A 25,941-nucleotide genomic window follows, 5' to 3' on the forward strand; every position below is an offset into this window, starting at 1 on the left:
ATGAATCATAAATAGATGAAATGTCATTCAACATAATTAGCAATAAAGGAAGTGCAAATGAAGACCACAACAAACTGTCATTTTGTGTCACTAAATTGACAAAAAATAAATTTGATAGTAGCAAAATTTGGAGAGGATGCTGATCAATGGGAATTCCTACACATTGCTGGTAAAACTGTAAGTAGGTTAATTACTTGAAAATAGTTTGGAATTAGCCTGTAGAGTGGAACTTTTGCACATGGTACAATCCAGGGTTTCCCTCCTGGGTATAATACCCTAGAAAAATTTTGCCTGGGTACACAGGGAGACATGTACTAAAAATTGATAGTGACCCTGTTTGTAATAACAAAAGCAGGAAATAATCCAGATGTCCATCAACACAATAATGGGTAAAAAAAAATTGTAATATATCAACACCCTGGAACATTATTCAGCAGTGGGAGTAAGAAAAAAAAGAACAAAACACTACATGCGGCTACATGGATGAATTTTAAGACTGTAATGTTGAGTGAAAAGGGTAGCCCTAGAACACTGAATATGCTGTGAGTTCATCCATATAAAATTTAAAAACTAAACCAAACAGTATTTTGTTTGGACAAAAAATATAAATGATTTTAAAAACCTTTTTTTAAATTAAGAAAAATGATAAAAACACAAAATCTAAGAAATGGCTAACCTTTGGTTGAGAGATAAGTAGATATGATAATGTAGGAACAAGTAGAAGGAAGCTATCGATAATGGTCTAGTTCTTAAAGTTAGTGGTGGGCCCAAAAGAGTTCAGGCTAATATTTTGCTGTGTAATTTATATACATGTATGTTCTTTTATCTGTATTAAATGTCATATTAAAGTAACATATTTGTTTTTCAGAAATCTGCCTGAACCTTCGAGATCCTCCAACTAACATAATTATCATTCCTGAAAAGCAGGTGAAACCTGAATGGAGATTGCCAAAATTAAATCACCGGTTTATCACAAGGTAGAATATTCATGTAAAATACTTTAAATATTAATTTTTAACATTAGCCACTGAAACAGTGTATTATTGTTGCTCAAAAATCTACCCCAAACTATGCTGTATCAATTATATAGATATATATTTTCACAATCATAATTTCAGAATGCTTTTTCACTGTATAAAGATATAGTATTTAACCATTTTGCTTTTTTTAGGTCAGAACTGGATGATATGCCAAAAAATCACATCTGTGATGTTATTGGCATTTTAGTTTTTGTAGGAAGGGTCCAGCGGTCAAAAAAGAAAGGTAAGCTTTTAAAATTGAAAGTCATAAAAAGTATTTCAGTGAATAGTTCTGTGCTTATACATGAATAATTGTTTACCTTTATTTATTCTAATATCCTATCCATATAGAAAACCGTGAAGATTTTTGGTCATATCGCTGGATTCACATCGCTGACGGGACTTCAGATCAGCCATTTATAGTGGAGCTGTTTTCTACATCTCAGCCAGAAATCTTTGAAAATATTTACCCAAGTAGTCAATCCAGTATTTGCATCTTTTTTTTATTTTTGGAAGTGGGGGCATGAACTTAAAGTGTTAGATTGTATATTGACTTATGGAGTGGCATGATAATGAGTTAGCAAATTCAAGCAATGTGATAGCATGTTTAAATTTTTTTCTGTATTGGTATTATATTTGGTATTACAGATATTAACCACCTTCTGGTTTTCTATTCAGAATTAATTTGGGATTGAAATCAATTTTTCAGAAAATAGATGCTCTTATCAATTCTCATTATTAGCATTTCAGGTCTAAAAGCTTAACATTCTGTGAAGCTAAAACATAGGCATTCGTTTCCCTTTGTATCCATTTCGAAATTGACTAAGGAGACCACAAAAAAGACAATGAAGACTTTACTAATATAGAATTAATTGGTAGAGGATTGATAGACTGTGTAATTAAATAATGACAGTGGTAAGTATGATTTCATTTGAGTATTAAATTAATAGTACATTGGCAATGTTATACCAGCTGGTCAATATTTTAGTTACCTTGGTGTTGACCTTTCTCCCTTGCATTTATTTGGATACAGAGGTATTTTTCCCACTAATTTTATTCATTTGAAAACATTTTAGGTAAGCTTCAGATCCCTTATAAGAAAAAAAGTATATTTAATACTTTTTAACAACTTCAGTGGGTTTTTTTTAAAGATTTTATTTATTTGACAGAGAGAAATCACAGGCAGAGAGGCAGAGAGAGGGGGGGAAGCAGGTTCCCCCCTGAGCAGAGAGCCTGATGGGGGGCTCGATCCCAGGATCCTGGGACCATGACCTGAGCCGAAGGCAGAGGCTTAACCCACTGAGCCACCCAGGCACCCCTCAGTAGTTTTTTTTCTTGTATCAACTTGTAGCATAAAGCTATTATATCTACAGTGTGTTATTTTACTATTTTTCAAATGATTACATTAATAAAATACTGATTGTTAAATTTTTGCCAACATTGGGAAAACTCCCAATCTTGACCATATGTAATTTTTAAAATCAATAACAAGGTAAAAATTGTAGAGCATCAGGATACCTAGAGACCATATAGAGAGCTGTTCTGCTACCCCTTTACTGGTTATTGCAAAACAGCATCCCACACCATTCAGATATTACCTTATTAGATTCTACCATCTGCTTGTGAGATTAAAATTTTAAAATATATCTGGATGGAAGTAAACCTCACCTCAACTATTGAAGGAGAGGGCAGAAAGAGTTTTAGCCAAAAACGAGGCATGGGATTCCAAGCTGAGGGGGGCTATGATTTCTCATGTAACTTCTCTCAGGGCATAAATGATCGATAGTAATGACTTCTGGTGACAATTCCATTATCTCGTTTTAGGTGGGTTTTATGGCGAGGACCCTCTCTCTTTGTAACCACTTGAAACAACAGGCTGACACAAGTTTTAGATAATGATTTCTTCACAGTAATGTTACCAAGTATACATGTTCTATTTTTTCGGATAATGTGAAATACATCTTACTAAGAAAGTCTTATACGGACCTTGGTGAGATTTACTCTAGTACAGCAGTTGACAACAGTCACAAGTTATGTTCGTTATTTTGATCAAGGTGAAAAAAATTATCAAATGAATAGTGAGTATTAAGGGGGCTTCAGGCCCATGAAGGGGAACATGACCAAGTGTCTTCCAGAATAATACCAGAATCCCTTGGTAGTAGAGAATCTTTTTTACTTTTGATTAAGGAGAATGAAAAACTAAGGAGAATGGACATTGAGTGTTTGCTATGTACCAGATGCTCATACATGTTATCTCATTTTGTCCTCCCAGTTAACCTTCTTAAAAGTTGATGTTTTTATAGATTTACAGGTAAGGAAAAAAAAGTCCAGAGGAGTTAAGTAATTTCTTGGATGTCAAACAGCTAGAAGGTGTCAGGTCAAAATGTCTGATTTTTAACAGTCATGAAATGAGAATTAGAAGTTTCTTTAATATCCCTATATCAACATCTTTAACCATGAGTAGTGACATATTTGTACCATTTTCACATAAAGGAAGAGTGATGTAAATTGAGAATTATTCTTAGTCATTTCAACAGATTTCCTTTATTTTTGTTGCTATAAGATAAAGAATTAGGAAAATTTAGATATAGTAAATGAATTTATCATTATTGTCATACTCTCAGGAAGTATTTTTTTAAAAGATTTTATTTATTTATTTGACAGAGATCACAAGTAGGCAGAGAGAGAGAGAGAGGAAGGGAAGCAGGCTCCCTGCTGAGCAGAGAGCCAGATGCGGGGCTCGATCCCAGGACCCTGGGATCATGACCTGAGCTGAAGGCAGAGGCTTTAACCCACTGAGCCACCCAGGCACCCCAGGAAGTATTTATCTCAAATGAGAACTTACCATTATTGTGAGATTACAAGAATTTACATTTCTTCATTTCCTAGTTCATAAGACCACAGCCGCTTTGGCATGTGATGAATTAAAATCTAAAAAAAAAAAAAATGTTGGCTTAATGAAACTTTACCTAATTAATTGATAGACAGTTGAAAACAATTCAGCAAGGTGACTAGAAAAGAATGGGTTGTATAAGCCCTGTCATGGAGACTTAAAGTCTAATTAAGATAAACACCTGTAAAACAGTGGCATAGCAAATTCAGGTTAATAGTGTATACCCCTATCTGGTGGAAAGAGTCAGAGTAATTCAGGAATCAATGTTAGATCAGGTTAATCAGTAAAAGCATCCTGGATAAACTAAGAGTTTTTTTCTCTGTAGGAAATAACTGTTCACACTCAGTTGTATGCCTGATTAGAGAGACTTGCAGTCTTCAACTGTACAGCAAGGAATAACTTCAGTTAGGTGCAGCCATTGTACTTTCTAAAGGAAAAGTAAGTGTTAGATCCTTTATCTGAAGAAAAAGGTAAGTGTTAGATCCTTGTTGCTCTGAGTGTTGTCAAAGGACTGGCTACACTAGTATCACCTAGAGCTTATAAGAAGTGGAGAATCTCAGGTTACTGTATTTGAATTTGAATTTTAACAGTTGTCCCAGGTGATTCCCATGTTCATTAAAGTTCAAGAAGCACTGTGTTAGATATGGATCTTGGTAAGTCCTCTTTGAAAGGCAGAACTTTCTTCATAACTGTTTTCATTTTCTACAGTGACCTATTTCGTGTGTACACAGTTGAAAGTTGTCAGGAATGACACTCAGGTACCTAAACTGCTTTACCTAACCACTACAAATGAGAGTCGAGTGTTTATTACTGGTGAGCAATTTCTTGGTTTATACTTTATTGGAGATGTAATATATTTTCCATTCATTAAGTTAACTTTTCCATTACAACATTCAGCCACAAGATAGCTTTGTTTTAACCTCCTTTATTGCTGAAAGAATATTTAGCAAAGAATATTTAGCCTATGAAATGTATTGCTTCTAGATTATTTATGACTGAAGCAATGATTTTGTGAGTCATTGGAGAATTGCATTTCTGTCCTTTGGTTAACTTTAATTCCTGCTTGATATGAAGTAATCATAAATTGCTTTGATAGATTTAAGACTTAGGCCCTATATCACAATATGGATACCATAAACAATATTTTTAAATACTAACTAAAAATGTTCATCATATTTTGGTCCCTGATCTCAGATTTTACTTATATAGCAAGAAGAGTCTTATTAGTTGTCTACAAGTGCATTATTTTTCTATATTCTTTCTGATAACGGGATCAAAAGAATAAAGATGAAAGTTTCCAGATGAAGAAATAGTGTGGAGTGATGTGTTTACTAAAATACTACCATGTTGATAATTAAGAAATTTGTCAGTAGAAGAGTCCTAAGAAGGATCTAACACACATCTTTGTCAATACCTCATTTTATAAAAACTAACAATATCAGATATAAATGGCACTGTTAATTATGTTTTAAGAATGTGAATTTAAATGCTGAGCTATATTATAGGCAATTCAGTTCAAACATGATGCCATACCTTTAGGTTAATACATGATTTAAAAATCCATTTTTAAGAAGATGCCAGGCATTTTGATAGTTAGAAAAATCCAGTTTATTAGTTTTCTTTTCATTATAACTTTACAGTATCCTGTAGGCAGCTACGGTTTTGTCCTCTTAAATTGGTAATATGTCTGATTTCCTTCTCAACATAGGATTGGTTTACTGTCTTTGATCATTTTTGTATACATATTGTGATCTGCTATACATTGCATAAATGAACTTCTTTTCTTGGTGACATAAGAGAATATTTTGATATTAAACTGTTTTTATAAAAAAAAAAAGTCCATACAGTTTATTACGGTGAGTTTTTTTTTCTCTCTCTCTTTTTTATCTTTTTGGTTTTACCCCTCTTGCAAAAAGGTCACAGAAGCCAGCCATATATCAACGACACCAAGGTAAAAAACTTTATTCATTGGATGAAAACAAGGACCGATACTGAGGAAATGAAGAATACTGTTATTGGTGGCTATTACCCCTATCCACCAGTGCCAGAGACCTTTTCGAAGTACAGTAGTTCTGTCAAAGGTACTAATGTAATTACTAGTCATATAGGATATGTTTATGTGCCATATGTGTGATATATATCATGAGCTAATATATATAACAACACTCATAAAAATTTTATCTTTTTCATGATCTAAAAATGTATGTCATACCTCCTAAAGGTTAATATTTGGATTTTATTAGACTAGAAAAAGGGAGAACATAGATGATGACTAACTGGACATCATATCTTGATTTAATGTTATTGAGATAAAATCTGCATTTAATAGTCCCAAACTCCTATGACATTACATACAGAGACTAAAGCTATAAAGAGACACTAGATAATTTGATATCAAGATACTGACACTGTATTATGCTACTCTTGTGAAATGACATATATTGGATATTACACAATTGAGCACTACCTTTAAATAAAAATGACACCAAAGTAAATAAAATGCAGAATAAGTACTGATGAGAGGCCTAACATTAATTTATTTAAGTAGAATTAAGATATCATGGTTGAAAAGTTTAATGTAATATATTATTTTTGAAAAGCAATGGGATAATTGCATGGTTTGGGGAAAAAAAGAGAAACTTTTGAAAACTGACCTACTATCATCTAAATAATGGCAGCAATATGCAGTATTTGGTCATATATATTAAAATGTATGTTTCTGTGCAGTGGCTAGGCAACACTTTATACTTTGAAATATGTGTCAATTGCAGTTGACCCTTGAACAACACAGGTTTGAACTGCACAGATCCACTTATATGTGATTTCTTTCAATAAATATACATACAGTACTATAAATGTTTTTTCCCTTAGGATTTTCTTAATGTTTTCTTTTCTCTAGATTACTTTATTGTAAGAATACAGTATATAATATATATACAAAATATGTGTTCATCAATTGTTTATGTTGTCGATAAGGCTTCTGGTCAACAGTAGGCTGTTAGTAAAGTTTTTGGGGAGTCGGAAGTTATACATGGATTTTTGACTGCAAGGAGCTTGGTGCTCCTAACCCCCCTGTTGTTCAATGGTCAACTACACATTCAATATGCAAAATTTTAGTTTCAAATTAAGATTCCAGACTAGAGGACTATATCAGAATTTAACTGATAACTATATTTTGCCTATTTTACAAAAATTGCATAAGGTGATGATGCCAAGCATCAACTTAAGTTTCACAAATTTAAGTTATGTAGCAAGTTTATGATTTCGTGTTGTGAAATGACATTGCAAATCTAATTCTTATTTTTATCATTTCAGTTCTTTAAGACTTACAATTTCCTTGGAATTATTCTTTTGCAGTTGAGTCGCTCTTGACAGCTATAAGTGAAGTGAGGAAGGAGATTGAAGACTTGCAGTATAGGGAACAAAAGCGCATTGCAATTCAGGGGATAATTACTGTTATAAAGTATGTCCCCCATACCAGTGCAACTGAAAGTGCCTCAGCATCAGAAACACTTCGGGTATGGTGCCAGAGAATTAATAGTATATCTCTGAATGCACTGTGATTATAATTACAATTGGTACCTTGTACATTTTATTCAGAACTTACATGTATTGATGCTTAATGATGTAAACCTCAGAGGAAAAAAAATCATTTATGTTTTTCATTTGTTTCCTTTTCCTGTTACTTATTTTGGAGCAGGCTGGGCTGAAGGTCGCAGCCTCTGATATTTCCCAAGGCCTTCAACACTTGGTATCTTATTTTTGCTTTCTGCATAATTTGAGCCTATTATGATTCTCTTTACTTAAATTCCCGGGTGGTATATATGATTATATTCATTCCATTCCTTTTTGTCCAGGCCAGAACTATAGGAACACTTTCGTAGGAAATTTTTAATCTTTGTATCTGGCATGGCAGTCTCACCCAGATTTTTTAAGACATAGCAATGACACTTGTAGGATAAAGGCTCTAGCAGAAAAGACCACTACTGAAACCTAGGCACAATTAAGACAAATAAGTTAATTTTTTCTGTGAATTTGTCTTTTTAAAAATTATTTCTAGGATTTCTGTTCACATAGAAATAAGCATCTAGTCCAACTTTTTGGTTATACTAGTATAAGGGCTTTTGTTTACCTTCCTTTAAAAAATTTTAATACAAGATGCATTAGGATAAATATAATCCTATCTATCAATCAGCTTTATAAAAGTACTTTTATGATTGCAAAAATATTGTCATAACTCTTAAGATTATGAAAAATGAATAAACTAAAATTATAGTCTTTTAAGAAAATTAATTTTTGTGAATTAGTTTAAAATGTTTTCTCTAAATTTTTGGTTTTAGAATGCCAACCAACCCTCAACATCCCAAGCAGCTAGAAGAGAAAATCAAAGTCAGGAAAGAGATAATAACAAACGGCATCAAGATGATGATCCTATGAGCTCTCAGTGTTTTCAAACTGGATATACAAGTTTGAGCCCTACCAAGAAGAAAAGAATTCTGCAAGGGCCGTATGCCAAACTGTAAGTCACTTGTGTTAATATACACATAGGATATTAAATTTTTTGTTTCTACCACGTAAAATGACCAATTCCACTAGAAGTGGTACTAGTTTTGTAGGGCTGCTAAAGTCCAAGATCAAAGCATTGGCAGAGTGAGTTCCTTCTGAGGACTGCGAGGAAGAATCTCTTCCTTGCCTCTCCCCCAGCTTCTGGTGGTTTATGGCAATCTTTGGCATTTCTTGTCTTCTAGAAGATTCACTTCAATCTCTGCCTTCATCTTCACATGGCATTTTCCCTGTATACATACCTGTGTTCAAATTTTCCCTTCTTATAAGGACACAAGACATATTAGTTTAGGGACCGTACTGTTCTACTCCAGTAAGACCTCATCTTAATCAATTATAACTTCAGTGACCTTATTTCCAAATAAGGTCTCATTCTTTTTTTTCTAATTTTTTATTAATATATAATGCAAATAAGGTTTCATTTTGAGGGTTATTGAAGATGTAATTGGTAATATATTGGTAGTCATATTGATAATTAATAGGGACATGGTTTAGCCCATAACAGTCCTCCATCTGGCCCCTAAAATTTCATGTCCTTCTCACATGCAAAATATATTCAACCCATCCAAACATCCCAGAAATCTTAACCCATACTAACATCAACTCTCTCTTTGTAAAAAGATTTTTATTTATTTGACAGAGAGAGACAAGTGAGAGAGGGAACACAAGCAGGGGGAGTAGGAGAGGGAGAAGCAAGCTCCGCACTGAGCAGGGAGCAGGACCCTGGGATCATGACCTGAGCCAAAGGCAGACGCTTAAGGACTAAGCCACCCAGGCACCCCTAACATCATCTCTTAAGTCCAAAGTCTCAACTGAACATCATCTAAATCAATATATGGTTGAAATGCAGGATGATTCATCCTGGGACAAAATTCTTTACATCTATGAACCTGTGAAACTAGACATGTTATCTGTCCAAAACACAATGATAAGACAGGCAGAGGATAAGCATTCCTATTTCAAAAAGGAGAAATCAGTGAGAAAGTGGGTCATGGGTCACAAGAAAGTTCAAAACCTAGAGGGACAAATTCCATTTGATTTCAAGCCTCCAGAATTACCCTCTCTGGCAGGATACTGTATCTTCTGGGCCCACCAGGATGGCAGCCCCACTTCCTTGGCCCTGAGTGCTACCTGTGCCCTCTGGAACTGAGGAATCATTGTCCCTTTTCTTGAAAGATAACATATGATCACAGCTGGTTATCTCTTATCAACTCATTTCCTGACTGTAGAATCCCAGAAATCCAACAGCCTTTCTTCATTTCATCCCACTTATATCTCTTTCAGTCCAAGCTAACAGCATGCATACTGAGATGGTTGATGGGATCCACAAATCACAAGCCTAATCTCTTGGGCAAATAGTTGTCCAACACCACCATTGGTGTTCCCTCCAGAGCAAGGTTTCTCATTTTCTGCAGTATAGATTGGCTGAGAATTTTCCAAGTGTTGAAGCTTTGGTTCCTTGTTTCTTAATTTTTCAACTTCTCTCTCCCCTCTTGTATTTTACTATAAGCAACAAGGAGAAACCAGGCTGCACCTTCAACACTTTGCTTAAAAATCTCTTTAACTAAATATGCAAGTTCACTGCATACAAGTTTCACCTGCCATCCAACAGAACACAGTTCAGCCAAGACCTCTTACACTTTATAACAAGGATCACCTTTCTTCGAGATTCCAATAACCCATTCCTCATTTCCGTCTGAGATTCAACCAGAAGCACCTCTTACTTTCATTATTTCTAGCAACATTCTGTTCATAACAACATATATATTCTCTGAGAGAACAAGCTTTCTCTCAGAACTCTTTCAGCTTCCGTGTTATACTCAATTCCAAAGCCATTTCCATATTTTATTTTATTTTTTAAGATTTTATTTATTTATTTGACAGAGAGAGACACAACGAGAGAGGGAACAGAAGCAGAGGGAGTGGGTGAGGGAGAAGCAGGCTTCCCACTGAGCAGGGAGCCCGATGTGGGGCTCAATTCCAGAACCCTGGGATCATAACCTGAGCCGAAGGCAGACGCTTAACCACTGAGCTACCCAGACACCCCTATTTCCACGTTTTAAATTATTTGTTACAGTAACACTCCACTTCCTGGTACCAAAATCTTTGTTCATTTTCTAGGCTGCTGTGATGAAGTACTACAAACTGTATGGCTTAAACAATGGAAACTTAGGGTCTCACGGTTCTGTAAACTAGAAGCCCAAAGTCATCAAAGTGTCAGAAGTGTTAGTTTGTTTTGAGCACTGTGTGAAAGAATCTGCTCTTGTCTCTACCCTAATATCTAGTGATTTTCTAGTAACCTTTGACATTCTGTGGCTTGTAGAAACCTTACCCCCAATCTGCGTCTATGTCCAAACTCCCCCTTTTTATAAGGACATCAGATACATTAGACTAGGGGCCCACCCTACTCCAGTATAACCTTATTTTAACTAATTTATCTCTTCAGTGAAACTATATCCAAATAAGATTACATTCTGAAGTACTGGGGGGTTGTGACTTCAACATGAGTTTTGGGGGAGATAAGATAACCCATAACAGAAGCCCTCTTAACACCATGCTTGGCATGGACTACTTGACAATAGGTTTAAAATGAGGAACTACAAAAAATACATTTTATTTTAATTTAGAATACTATAGCGTATATTTGTTGGCCAGTTATTGAAACATGAATCTTTCCTATATAAACTTTATCCATTATGAATTATATATGATAACAGTTTTGGTTTTCTGAAGCAGAAAGGTAACCAAGACAATAATAAAGCAGTTAGCATGTAGAATCATTTTAGATTTCAAGATTTTGTAAAAACTCTAGTCTTCAGTGGCAGTTGTGCCCAGTCAGGGAAATGTTTTTTGGTTGTTTCCTGAGCTTATATTCAGCAACCTTGATAAATTCACTTATTCTGAGTTTGTAGGCTTTTTTTTTAATTTTCTCTGTGTAAGTCATGTAATCTGCAAATACTTGTGGTTTATTTCTTCCTTTCCAATCATTTTGCCTTTTATTTGTTTTTCTTGCTTTATTGTACTGGTTAGGACCTCCACTACACTGTTGAATATAATTAGCAGTAGAAACCACCTAGGTCTCATTTCTTTCTTCTTTTTTTAGTGGTCTAAGGACAATTTATTTTATTTTTTCACAACTTTATTGAGATATAATTGACATATATTACTGTGTAAATTTAAGGTGTATATTGTGATAATTTGACACATGTATGTATTACAAAATAATTACCACAATAAGATTAGTTAGTACATCCATGACCTCACATAACTATTATTTTTTGTAGTAAAAACATGTAACAATTACTCTCAGTAAATTTCAAGTATATATTATAGTATTGTTAACTGTAGTCACCATAATGTACATTAGATCCCTAGAACTTATTGTGCCTCTACTGGTATATTAGTGTGTTCACCAACCCCAAAGCTCCACCAAGTCTTGATATCTAGATTTTTGGAGGGTAGTTCATTACTTAGGCATAATAGATTAAACCATTGGCCATGTGATTGAATTTTATCTACAGCCCTCTCCTCCCACCAACATGATAGAGGTTAGGCTAATTCAGTGTTTCAACCTTGAATCATGTGCTTGATGTATCTGATAACAGTTCTCATCTTCAGCTGTCTCGTCGCTCTCCATGAGTTACCTCATTAACAACGGAGGCACTTTTGTCACTATGGAAATTCTAAGGGTTTTTGAACCAGGAGCCAGAGACAAAGACCAGATATGTTCTTTATTGTGCCATAGTTCTTAAGGTCAACTGTTTCCTTTTTCAGCTCTAGAAAGTACATTTGATTCTTTTTTCAATATTTAGTTTTGAGGTTATATATCTCTTTTGTCCATCTAGATCACCTGTTGATCTGCTTCTGTTGGTATAATAATAAGAAATATGACCATTTAAGAGCTTGTATTAACCTTTTAATACAAATGATAGCTAGTGAACCATGGTGCTCTTTGTTAAAAATGTAATCAAAGTCCATCTATTCATTCAAAAGTTAGCACTGAGAAATAAAATATAATCAACAGACATTAAAACTTCTTCAGTTCATTCTCCTGGTAATATTTACTCTATAAAGAGAGAAAATTAATCATACCATACTTAGATGAATTCTTAAAAATAATTTTCAAAAAAATGATATTCAGGTCTCCTCCTAAGAAAAGCAGAAGCAACTATAGGAAAAGTTTTTAAATAATGGTTGTTGTCTGAAAAACATTTGCTAATTTGGATTAATGATCACAGAGACTTAAGCATTTTTGATCATTGTAAATTATTGCTAATTTGCTTATGTTAACAATTTCTCAAAAGAACTCTATATCCTGGTCCTTTTATATACTATCTTCTGTTTTTCTTAGGTAGAAGGCACTGAAAATACTCCTTCGTTTAATTATAGAGAGAATTTCAATATGCGATGTAAAATTATTTATATTACATCACTTGATCCTCGAAATCCCTGTGAGGAAGGTGCAGGATAATTATTTCAATTTTATAAAAGAGAAATATGAGATTCAGGAAAGATAAACTATAGGATTTGTACATGTGTGTATGTATATTAAGTACTTTCAGTTTCTCTGCATGAAATATACTTTTTAAGACCTCAATAATGTTAATTATAATCCTGATATAAAGATGAAGGAATAACATTCTATGGAATCTGTATGACATTTACCTATGGTCAATAAGTTGATGAAAAGGGCAAAATTAGAATATAAGTTAGAGTCATAATTTTTATAATTTTTATCATATTCTGTCACCCAGCATATGCAGTGTTCTCTTCTTTTAGCTCTCTTTTCCCTTTCTTCCTCAGTTATTTTTCTATACTTACCTGTTCGCTTTTCATCTTTTTTCATTTTCCTCAGTTGATACTTGTAGACGTTATATACCTCCACTTCTGTCAGTTAGCCCTTCACCTTTAAGACATTTAAGTTGTACAGATGGGTGATTACATATTCCAGTAAAAATCTCGTAAGTCATTTTTTTAGAAGTTCTGTACAATGTAATGGTGCTGTTAGGGTTTTGAAAACTATTTCTTCTAATTTGTTTCAGATGGAAAAAGTCACTTACTAATCACATGTACTAAAAAGTAGATACATGCTGTTTAAGGTTCTTAAAATAAATGTAATTTAACTATTTTTTGTTAAATTTCTTTCACAGTTGATGTTTCAGCTCTCTAATTTGTAGAAATACCATGTTTTCAGCAATTGAAAAGTTCAAATAACAACTATAAATTCAAATTACAACTATAAAATGTGTTTTATAGGGTTTAAAGATAAATAAATGGATGCATTCTTCCTTCATGAAAGCTACTTCTTTTTGGTTCATTAATAACTCTTTAGCAAAATAATGAATACTATTATTATAAGAAAAAATCCATTGATAAAATAAGATGAGCAATATTATGTGGCATTCAACAATATGTCATTCTGTTTTACTTTATGCTTTTAGCTTTGGAAATACAATAGAAAGAAACTCATCACAGAAATATGCTAATAGCCTACAAGATGGAAATCTTTCCTTATAAAAGTAGGCTTCTCCTCAGTTTCAAAATAAAATACTTCCTTTTCCTCCATTTATTTCAGTTCATTAAACAATTATTAAGTAAATATTATATAGATACAAAAATAAATAAACTCTACACTTTTATAGACCTTATAGCAGAGCTTATAACACAATCTGTTGGAAGAGACAGACTCATGAACCTGTAATTTCAACATGGAGTGATGAATGCTATGATAGAGGCTTATTCATGGTTCTATGACAGTGACAGCACATAGAAGGAGCAGTGAGCTTTGACTAGAGATCAAGGATGTCTTCTTTTAAGAAATAATACTTGAGTTAAATTTCAAAGAAGAAATATGAGTTTAAAGCAGCATGAGACTTACAGGGGTGCCTGGGTGGCTCAGTGGGTTAAGCCTCTGCCTTCGGCTCGGGTTGTGATCTCAGGGTCCTGGGATCGAGCCCCACATCGGGCTCTCTGCTCAGCGGGGAGCCTGCTCCTCCCCTCTCTCTGGCTGCCTCTCTGCCTGCTTGTTGTTTCTCTCTGTCAAATGAATAAAATCTTTAAACAGAAAAAAAGCACCATGAGACTTATAGAAAACTTTGAAAAGAGGCTAGACAGGCCAGATAGTTTCCCAGAATGATATATGTTCTGGAAATATATATATTCTAGGAATATATATATATATTCTAGAATATTTATATACATTTACATGTATGTGCAATACATATATATGTATTTATAAGTGTATAAATATATATAAATAAGTTAAAATATATATAAATAAGTTATAAATTGTGTATATTTATATGTACATAAATATTTATATATATAAATATCTCTATCCATATTTAGTTGCTATTTAATAAAGTTAAATACTTCCTTTTGTGGAATATGCCATATTAAAAGAAGACTTATCAGCACCACGCTCTAACCAACTGAGCTAACCAGCCACTAAAAGAAGACTTAAATTAGCAGTAGTATTTGGGGTGCCTGGGTAGTTAGTCAGTTAAGTATCCACTCTTGGTTTTGGCTCATGTCATTATCTTGAGCTTGTGAGCTCAAGGTCTGTGTGGGGCTTTGTGCTGAGTGGGGAGTCTATTTGGGATTCTTTCCCTCTTTCTCTCCCTCCCCCTCTGCCCCTCCCCCTTCTCGCTCGCTCTTTTTCTCTCAAATAAATAAATAAATAAATAAAATCTTTTTAAAAATCTATTGCAGTATTTGAACTAGGTTATATATGCATATTTGTGTATTCATAACTTGTATATCTTTTCCTTAAGTTATTAGTGCATTACTTTAAGAAACTAAACCTATCAATTTTGTAAACTTACTGAATTAGAATATATTCTGAATGGAGCCAATTAGTTTTTTTTCATTCAGTTGTCTTTTTGTAATTATTGGTTATCTTTTTTCCATCTTTTGTAGAGTTCCTGTGCCTCAGCCAGAAACTTCTGCGCAGACAAAAGGTAATAAACCAGACATGCCAAGCATTTTCCAATGTATGTTGCTTTGATGATTATTATTTATGAAATCTCTATGGAACATTATTATATATAGATTGTTATTTGATTTTATTCTGCATTTTTGTGTCTTATCTCTCTCTAGCATAAGTACTTTAAATTGATACATAGTTTTTGTTTTTTATTTATATTAGCTTAGGTCCTTGTCAAAAGTACTGGCCCCAACTTTAAAACAATTGTTATCATCCCCAAAGTGAAAGCAAATATAAACAAACTTATACTTACCAATTTGTTTATTTGATAATACATCCCTTCAAATATAGAGATCTTTAATTTTTAGTTACCAGAAGAATAAAGTAGGAAGTTTAACTTTTATTTGAAAATAAATATAGGTAAATCTTAAAAAATAGTTGTAGTTCCTTTCTTTGCTATTAGTTTGACTGGTCTGAATGTTGAGCTCATTTCTGAAGAAATTTCACAGGACAATTTAGTTCCTTAGAGTGATTGGTTTAAATCTGATCTTATAAGGCTCAACTCTTTGGACTAGACTTTTTAACACTTTGTCTTTCTTGGTTTTTGAGTTATTCTTATTTTGAGGTTGACCTCTTGTCAGCCTGGCAGATCAAGAACCCACAAAAGGTTCTAAAGTCTGCATCCCCCCCCAAAAATAAAGCATAGAAAATAAGGGGGGAAATCATTATAAACAAATATATGACCAACCTCAGAACAAGTATGAAAAATCCTAAGGTGCCAAAAACAAAATAATTTAAATTTAGCTGTGAGTAGGACTAAAATTAAAACTGCTCTCAGGCATTTCAGAACTAGATAGAGACCTAAATGACTGTGGGCTGAAAGTCCTTTGTGCAAAGTAGGACTGATATAGAATTGGAAGGTTATGAAGGACCAGAGAGAGTAGGCCCATCAGTGTGGAAAAGTGTCAAGGAGCTTCCTGTATCCTGTATCCTCTGGGCAATGGTTGGGAAAAAGTCCCACCTGAGAGAAATTGAAATCCCAGACCTGTGCAATATGGAGGTGTGGTCACAGTTCAATTGACTGTAATGGTGACGACACTGAGCTAAGGAGTTAACAGTAACATCTGGTCTGAAATCAGTGAAACCTTTAAAGTCTTGACAAAGGTAAGTGTGAAACTGCCTCAAAGGGAGGAATCTTACAACCTAGGGTGCCCCATAGAAAATGGCTATAGAAGATAAATTCATGGTTAAAAAAATTACAGACTTCCCAAGAAAATGAACTTCTTTGAGGCAATGTGATCAGATGTAATATGTGGGAAAATTTATAGCCTAAGAACTAGAAATACTAAGAGGCTTTAAAATAAAGACATGTTTAAAAAGTTAAAGGAATGAATATAAACTGTGAGTTAAATATATAAATATATATTAAATGTACATTAAATTTAAATCTGATTTAATATATATTTATTAAATTAAATACATAAATTTTATTTTTAACATAAAATTATTTAAAATATATATTTATAATATATAAATTGTATATATTTATTAAATTAAATATATTAATTTAATGTATAATTTATTAAATCAAATATGTTGATTTAATATATTAAACATATGCTTTGAAGAGGAAGCAAATGCAAACGAAGAGAGAATTAGTACATTTGGAAGATAGATACAGAAGAAATCACACCAAAGATAGGTAAAGAGATTCGAAAGGCAAAAAAGAAGTTGGGAGACATTATGGATAGGTGAGAAGGTTCAATTTATATCTAATGAAAGTTCCAGGAGGACAAACTAGAGATAATGAGGAAGAAGCAATATTTGAAGAGGTATATTTTCAAAATTAAGGGTATATATGCATCATTAGGTTGAAGGATCACAAAGAATCCTAAGCATGAAAATTAAATAAATCTATAAGCAGACCTATCATAGTGAACCTGCACAGCATCACAGATAGTAAATATCTTAAAAACTGCCAGAAAGAAAATGCCTATTTATCTACAAAAGAAATATAATTAGACTGGAAAATTTCTTGTCAGCAACAATAGATGCCTTAAATAATGGAATAATATCTTGGCAAAATGTTGAAAGAAAATATTTTCCAACCTAGAATTCTATGTTTAAATGAATTTTGAGGGTGAAATAAACATATTTTTAGATATTCAGAGACAGTGAAATTTATCATTCGTATTGTCTCAATAAGTGAGTTACTAAAGAATTTTGAAAGAAGTAAAATGAAACCAAAAAGATGTATTAAAATGCAAGAAGAAATGGTGAGCAATGAAGTTGGTAAAATATCGGTAAATATAAATAAAAACAGGCAGTAAAAATTAATAACAATGGTAAATAATTTCATGGGATTTGAAATAAAGTAAAAGTAAAATACTATTTAAAATAAGATGGGTAGGAAGATGAAAATTAAAGCATTCCTGAGTTACTGTATCTTTATGGAGAAAAGTAGTGATCGATGAACTCTAGGCTTTGTAAATTCAAACATGACATTTAAAATCTTAAGGACATGCTAAAAGAGTAGGTATAGAGGGTATAACTTTCAAAGCAGCAGCACAGAAAAATGGAATTGTGAAAATTTAATCAGGACAATGGAAGGTGGAAAGAAAGGAAAAGGAAAAGAAAAAACACGATTAAGGAAAAAACACAAAATAACATAACTGAAATAATTCCAAATACAACAATAATTTCAATAAATGTAAACATGTTAAACTTTCAGGTATCAGTTTTAAAAATTAATCTAGTTATATGCTATGATAAGAGACACTTAAGCAAATTTATATAGAAAGGTTGAAAACAAAGGAATGGCAAAAAATATACCTGACTTCTCCTAAGGAAATGTGGTATAGCAATATTAATATGAGATAAAATATGAAGCAGAAACTGTAAGTAAAGATAAAGAAAACAATATAGAATGAAAAAAATGACATTCTACCCAGAAGGTAATAAAAACCAGGAATGTATACATCTAAAAATATAGCCTCAAAATGTAAATAGCCCAGTAGATTTATTTTTTTATTTCAAGATTGTATTTATTTGTGAGAGAGAGAGAGAGTGTGTGTGTGTGTTTACACAAGCAGGGGAGCAGGCAGAGGGAGAGGGAGAAGGCAGACTTCATCCCAGGACCCTGGGATCATGACCCAAACCAAAGGCAGAGGCTTAAGGGACTGAGCCACCCAGGCGTCCCAACCCAGTAGATTTAAAAGGAGCAATCATAGCACACTCCTCTCTTAAAGTAAAAGAACAAGGAGACAAAAAGTTATTCAATAGGCAAGCACAGATATATTGATGAAAACCGGTGATAAAAAAACGATCTTAAAAGAAGCCAAAGGGAAAAGAAAAAAGACACATTATACACAGAGGAACAAAGACAAGTACAACAATAGATTTCTCTTCAGAAAGTATATTATCCAAAAGAAAATTAAAAGAAAAGACTTGTAAACCTAGAGTTCTATGCACAGTGAATATATCTTTTAAAAATAGACAAAATAAAGATCAAAACAGAAGCTGAGAGAATTCACGACCAGACCTGCACAATGAAAAATAGTAAAGGAAGTTCTTCAGGCAGAAAAATAATAATACAGGTGGAAATTTAGATCTAAATAAGGGAAAGTATCAGAAATAGTAAATGTACAAGTAAAATAAAATAAATTTTCTCAATTTTAATCTCTTTTAGATGAAAAATAGTAAAAATATAAACTTTGTAGTTTATATGGAAGTGAAATGTATGACAACAAGAGAACAAAGGCAAGAGAGGATATGGAGATAAACCATTACGAAGTTCTTACACAAAGTGGCATGACATTACTTGGATGTAGACTGTAATAAATCAAAGTTGTATCTTATAAATCTTATAGCAACCCCTAAAGAAAAAACCATAGCTAGTAAGTCAATGGTAAAGCTAAATGGAATTATTTTTTTAAATAGTCAATCCAAGAGAAGGCAGGACAAGACAAAAGGGGGCATAAAGAACAAATGAGTCAAATAGGAAAAAATAGCAAAATAACAAACTGAAGCCCCATCATTTGTTAGTTACATTAAAGTAAATAGTATGAACACCCCAATAAAAAAAAGAGAGATTATCATATTGGATAAAAAAGTGAGACCCAGCTATATACCATCTAAAAAAGACCCACTTTAAGAGCACCTGGGTGGCTCGGTCAGTTAAGCGTCTGCCTTTGGCTCAGGTCATTATCCTGGGGTCCTGGGATGGAGCCCCACATTGGGCTCCCTGCTCAGCAGGAGGCTCCCCCCAGGCTTGTGCTCTCTCTCAAATAATAAATAAAAGCTTAAAAAGAAAAGAGGGGCGCCTGGGTGGCTCAGTGGGTTAAGCTTCTGCCTTCAGCTCAGGTCATGATCTCAGGGTCCTGGGATCGAGCCCCGCATTGGGCTCTCTGCTCAGCGGAGAGCCTGCTTCCCCCTCTCTCTCTGCCTGCCTCTCTGCCTACTTGTGATCTCTCTCTGTCAAATAAATAAATAAAATCTTAAAAAAAAGAGACCCACTTTAAATTTAAAGATACAATATGAAAAGATGGAAAAATATATAACATGTTAAAGAAAGCTGAAATGGCTATATTTATATCATCAAAGTAGATTTCAGAACAGGGAGTAAAGAAGAATATTACATTATTTACAGCTGTCCAAGAAAACATGCCAATCCTATATGTGTAGACACCTCACAATAAAGCTTCAAATTTTGTGAAAACAAATTCAGAAGAGAGACAGATTCACAATTATGTTTGAGGACTTCAGCATCCCCTTCTCAGCAATTGATAGGAAAACTAGGCAGTAAATCAGTAAGAATATAGAATACATTAACACTATCAACCAACTTGAGCTAATTAATAAATACAAAACACTCTACCTAACAGTGGCATAATACATATTATTTCCAAATACACATAGAACATATACCAAGATGAACTATATTGTGGTCATAAAACAAGTCTCAGTAAGTTTAAAAGAATCTAATGAAGAAAAACAAACTGAAATAGATGGTAGGAAATTCTGTATGTCATCAATTCCGAGATATCCATTTTTGCATATTTTAACATCTCTGAAATTGGGATGCACATTCCAAAACGAATTATACATCATGATTTCATTGGCAAAGTACTTTTTTTCTTAGTAGCACATGAAATAATGTTGTTTTACAATTTGTAGCATTTCTTTTTATTTTTAAAGATTTTATTTTTATGAAATCTCACACCAAACATGGGGCTCAAACTCACAACCCCAAGATCAAGTTGCATGCTCTTCTAACTGAGCCAGCCTGGCGCCCCTACAGCATCTTAGATTCAATAAAATATGAAAATAAAATTTAAAAAAATAAGTGAAATATAAAACAAAAAAGAGAATAGCAGAAAAAAGTTGGTTCTTTTAAAAGATTTACACAATAGGGACATCTGGGTGGCTTGGATGGTTAAGCATCTGCCTTCAGCTCAGGTCATGATCCCAGGGGCCTGGGATGTAAGCAGTATCAGGCTCCCTGCTCAGTGGGGAGCCTGCTTCTCCCTCTCCCTCTGCCATTCTCTCCACTTGTGCTGTCTAGCTCTATCTGCCAAACGGATAAATAAAGTCTTTTTTAAGAATAGATTTAAAACAATAGAGAAACCTCTAGCAATACTGACCAAGAATAAAAAAGAAAGCTACAAAGAGTTATAGAAAAGAAAGAATATAAAACTTACAATAATAACTTATAAAATAATACAAGAGAGTATTATAATTTAATTTGTACACATTTCTAAAATTATCCAAAGCCAAATTATTTATTGTTCATAGCTACATATATAGGAATCTACTCTGGAATGGAAAGATAACATAGCTAATTAATTATAATAGTTGTCTCTAAGCAAGGAAGGAAGAGAATATGACCAGGAAGATTAAAAAAAGGGAGATTTAAACCTCATCTCCAGTGTTCTATTTATTTCATTATTTTATTCATATTTTATATGAAACCAAACCAATGCAAATAACTTATGAGACAATAGGAAAAATTTGAACAAAATATTTCATAATATTTTGAACAAAATATTTGATAATATTTCAATAATATTTTGGTAATATTTGATAATATTCTTAAATTATTATTAATGTGTTATATCATGTTTATTTTCTTGTTTTAAAGAGTCCTTACCTTTTGGGGTACCTGGGTGGCTTAGTCCCTAAGGGTCTGCCTTCGGCTCAGGTCATGATCCCAGGGTTCTGGGATTGAACCCTGCATCAGGCTCCCTGCTCAGCGGGGAGCCTGCTTCTCCCTCTCCAACTCCCCCTGCTTATGTTCGCTCTCTGTCTCTTTCAAATAAATAAAATAAAATAAATAAATAAATAAAATCTTTTTTAAAAGTCCTTATCTTTTAAGGATACACATTGAATTATCTATAAGTGGAATGATATCTCAAAGATTGGCTTTAAAATAGAGCAGTAGAGATGGGAGTAGCATAGTATATACATGAAAGAATGTTTGGCCATGTGGTGATAAATGTTAAAACTGGATGATAGATACAGGGGGATTCATTGTACTCTCCTATCTAGTTTCAATATTTTAAAACTTCCACAATAACAAAGTTTAAAACATTAAAATATTTGAAGCAAAGATGGTAAACTATAAGTCTGAAAATGTGTATTTCTAGGTATTGGATGTACTGGTAGTTACTATGGTATTCTATGTAGTTTTCCAATTTTTCTGTCTAGAGAAAGTAAAAGGTAAGTTTAAAACACTACAGTATACAGATAATACCTGAATTAATTCTTAAAAGATGAATAGAGTTTTGTCAAATTAGCTAAGTGTATATAAGCCTACAACACAGATAGGTAGCACAGGTACAAAGATAAGACATTTCATGGAAATCTCAAGGAACCACTAACTGTTGAGGTGTATAAAGTATAAGGCAGGAAGTAGTCTAATGACTGAAGAAATGTTAAAGATCGACGTTAATGGAGGACCTGGTATGCCATATGAAGAAACTTGGAATTTATTCTCTAGACATTAAGGGAGAGACTTTGGAAGATATTTAGTAGTGGTGTGGCATAATTTAATGTACATTTTTAATAGCTTACTCTGATAGCCATCAGAGGGACAGGTTTAAGGAAAACAACTCTAGGGTCAAAGACACCAATGAATGATGATAAAGACCAGGAATGGAACAGTGGTAATGAAAAAGAGAAGAGGAAGAGATGAGAGGAAAAAATTGAAAATACAATCAATCATATCTAGGTATTGATTAAAACTGGAAATGAGTAGAGTCAAGAATGCCTCATTTACCTACTCCTTGTCTTAATTTAATGGACTTGGTATTCTAGTTGGGGTAGGCAGTTGTATTAGTTTGCCAGGGCTGCCATAAAATGCCACGGAGTGGGTAGCTTAAACAAAAGAAATTTATTTATTTTTCACAGTTCGGAAGGTTACAAGTCCAAGACCAAGGTGTCAGGCCTTCTCCTGAGGCCTCACACCATGGCTTTTAGATGGCCATTTTTGTGCTGTGTACTGACCTGTTTGTCTCTCTGTGTGTACACATCCCTGGTGTCACTGTTTATCCAAATTTTCTCCTAAGAATATCATTCAGATTAGTAGGGCCCACACTATCAGCTTCATTTTAAATTAATCACCTCTTTAAAGTACCTATTTTCTTTATACAGTCACAATGTAAGGGACTGGGGGTTAAAAATTCAAAATATAAATTTTGGTATAATACAATTCAGCTCATAGCAGCAATGTCATTAACTAAGAGATTCTTATTAAAAAGTTCACATATAGGGCACCTGGGTGGCTCAGTTGGTTAAGCGACTGCCTTCGGCTCAGGTCATGATCCTGGAGTCCCAGGATCGAGTCCCACATCGGGCTCCCTGCTCGGCAGGGAGTCTGCTTCTCCCACTGACCTCTCTCCTCTCATGCTCATTCTCTCTCTCTCTCTCTCAAATAAATAAATAAAAAATCTTTAAAAAAAAAAAAAAAAGTTCACATATATACAGAAGTGAACAGAATAGCACAATGAACCCTCATTTTAAAATATAGGTTTTATTTTTATATAGGTATGGCAAGTCCATCAGATAAGAAGGCAACTGCCATTGAAAAGTCGTTATATTCACAGATCCCAAGAGAATGGAGCACACAATGCCATGGGAAGCATCAGGGTCAGTCAGGAGGCAGAGTGACAGGAAAACAAGGGCATAAGCCTTTATTGTGGCTTCTGTGAGCACAAGCAAGCAAGGCAGATGAGCAGGTTTAGGATTGACTAGTTTCAATAATTTCAGCAGGCTCTGGGTTGTAAAGACTGACCTTAGTTGTCTGGTCCCTGTCCCGGGGTGATTAGGATAGGGGATTAGTGGCTTAAAATATGAGAGCCCTTTTACAAAGGTGGTTGGGGTGTAGGCTCTGGGTTGGTTGGTTTGCATATGAAAGGTGAGGCTCCAAGGCAAGTTGTTTACTGTCTCTAAAAATTGGCTAGCCCTGGGAAGGGCAGTACGTCCAGGGTCAGCAAAGCCCCAGATGTCAAAGCATCAGAAACACATGGTTAACATAAATACTACATGATCTCACTTATATACAGAACTTAAAAATGTCAGACTCATACAGGCAGAGAGAAGAATGGTGTTTACCAGGGACAGGAACGTGGGGAAAATGGTGAGATGTCCATCAAAGAGTATAATGTTGTATTTATGGAGAATGAGTAAGTCTAAAGATCTCATGTATAGCATAATAACTGTCATTAATACTATATTGAATACTAGAAATATACTAAGAGTAGATTTCAGGTACCTGTCATGTATGTGAGGAGATGACACATTAATTATATAGTAATCACTCATATTATTGTGTATATGTATATCAAATCATTATGTTATAAATGTTAAATATATATAAATTTTATTTAAATATAAAATAAAATATTAAAAAATAGAAACGGAAAAAAAGAAAATTTATAGACTAGCTGAGGGTGGAGAGTAAATATTGTCAGAATATATACCTGAAAAAAGACTGGTGTGCAAGACATAATGAACTATTAATATGCATAATTAAAAATGCAAACTAACACATTTAAACAAGAGCAAAAGATTTTAGCAGATGATTTTCAAAACAGATTTATGAATAGCCAGAAAGGATATGAAAATGTATTCAACAATATTAGTCATCAGGAAAATTCAAATTAGTACCACAGTAAGATACTACTACATACCCACCAGAATGGCTAACGTTCAAAATCTGATAACAGCAAATGTTTGTGAGGATGTGGAGCAACAAGAAGTCTTATATACCAACAGTGTGAATGTAAAATGATACAACCATATTATACAAAGTTGTGGCTGGCAGTTATAAAGCAAAACATATACCTATCTTTGGACACAGAAATTTCACCCCAAGAGACATAAAAACCCTATATTCACAAAATGCTTATTAAAAATATTAATAGTAGATTTACTTACAATAGCCCAAACTGGAAATAGCAGTTCTTCATCAATGGGAGAACAAATAAACACACTGTGGTATATTCATGCAGTAGAATACTGTTCCCCAATAAAAAGGAACCAACTATTGACACATGTAACAGGGTAGATGAAACTCTAAAATATTATGAAGATTAAAGAAACATTACACAAAAGAGTACATACCGTATGAATTCATTTATATTAGGATCCAGAACAAGAAAAACTAATCTGTGTTAGATCAGAACAGTAGTTGCCTTAGTACAGAGGTTGAAGTGATGTATGGGGATTGACTGGGAAGGGGCACAAAGAAAATATTGGGTAATGGAAATGCTCTACATCTTGAGAGAGGTTTTGGTTACCTGAGTGTATATATATATGTCAAATGCACATAATTAAGATTTGTGCATTTCATTGTAAATTTATATGAAAATATTTTAAATATTAAATTGGGTAATGATATGTATGCTGAACCACATATCAGAAAAGAAACAGAAGCCTGCAATTTATTTGAAAAGAATATAAATAAGGTGGATTAATGGATGGATAGAGATAGACATAGTGCATTAAAATGGGAGAACCTAAATAGTGGATACATAGTGTTCTTGTAAAATTATTTCAATTTTGTTGTAAATATGAAATTTTTCATAATAATTTGATGGGCAAAATACAGTATGAAGGAAATTCTTACATTAAAAAACCACATGGATAATACACACATGTTATCCATCACCCTGTTCCCAATAGTTATCAACTCTTCACCAATCTTGCTTTATCTGTACTTACACCCATTCATCCCATGTTACTTGAACACATAGTATATCACTTCATCTGTACAAATTTCAGTGCATATCTTTAAAAGATAAGGACTATTTTAATGTGACCACAATATCATTATCATACCTTAAAAAATTGACAGAATTTCTTAATATCAAATATCCATCTACCATTCTAATTTCCAGTGGGCTCATAAATGTCATTAAAAACTTTTTTTCATTTATTTGAATTAGGATACAAATAAAGTCCTCCTATTGCAAGTGACTGATAAATCTCTTACAGATTCTTTTTTTAAAATTTTTATTACATTTTAGTTAACATACAGTGCA

At 33.5% G+C, this 25,941-nt stretch overlaps 1 protein-coding gene across 1 annotated transcript in view; it reads left to right on the plus strand.

The window, feature by feature from the left end:
* RADX (RPA1 related single stranded DNA binding protein, X-linked) overlaps positions 1 to 25,941 on the plus strand; it is a gene marked incomplete at its 5' end in the record, with an annotated part of 78,726 nt that overhangs the window by 18,320 nt on the left and 34,465 nt on the right. Inside the window, 8 exons of the mRNA XM_080795561.1 lie at positions 869 to 977; positions 1,172 to 1,263; positions 1,371 to 1,493; positions 4,621 to 4,725; positions 5,829 to 5,993; positions 7,270 to 7,430; positions 8,253 to 8,431; positions 15,394 to 15,434. Coding sequence (XP_080651687.1) covers positions 869 to 977; positions 1,172 to 1,263; positions 1,371 to 1,493; positions 4,621 to 4,725; positions 5,829 to 5,993; positions 7,270 to 7,430; positions 8,253 to 8,431; positions 15,394 to 15,434 — 975 coding nt within the window. The remainder of the gene's footprint in view (positions 1 to 868; positions 978 to 1,171; positions 1,264 to 1,370; positions 1,494 to 4,620; positions 4,726 to 5,828; positions 5,994 to 7,269; positions 7,431 to 8,252; positions 8,432 to 15,393; positions 15,435 to 25,941) is intronic.

The sequence above is a fragment of the Martes martes genome, assembly GCF_963455335.1.
Source record: "Martes martes genome assembly, chromosome: X".
Classification (NCBI taxonomy): domain Eukaryota; kingdom Metazoa; phylum Chordata; class Mammalia; order Carnivora; family Mustelidae; genus Martes; species Martes martes.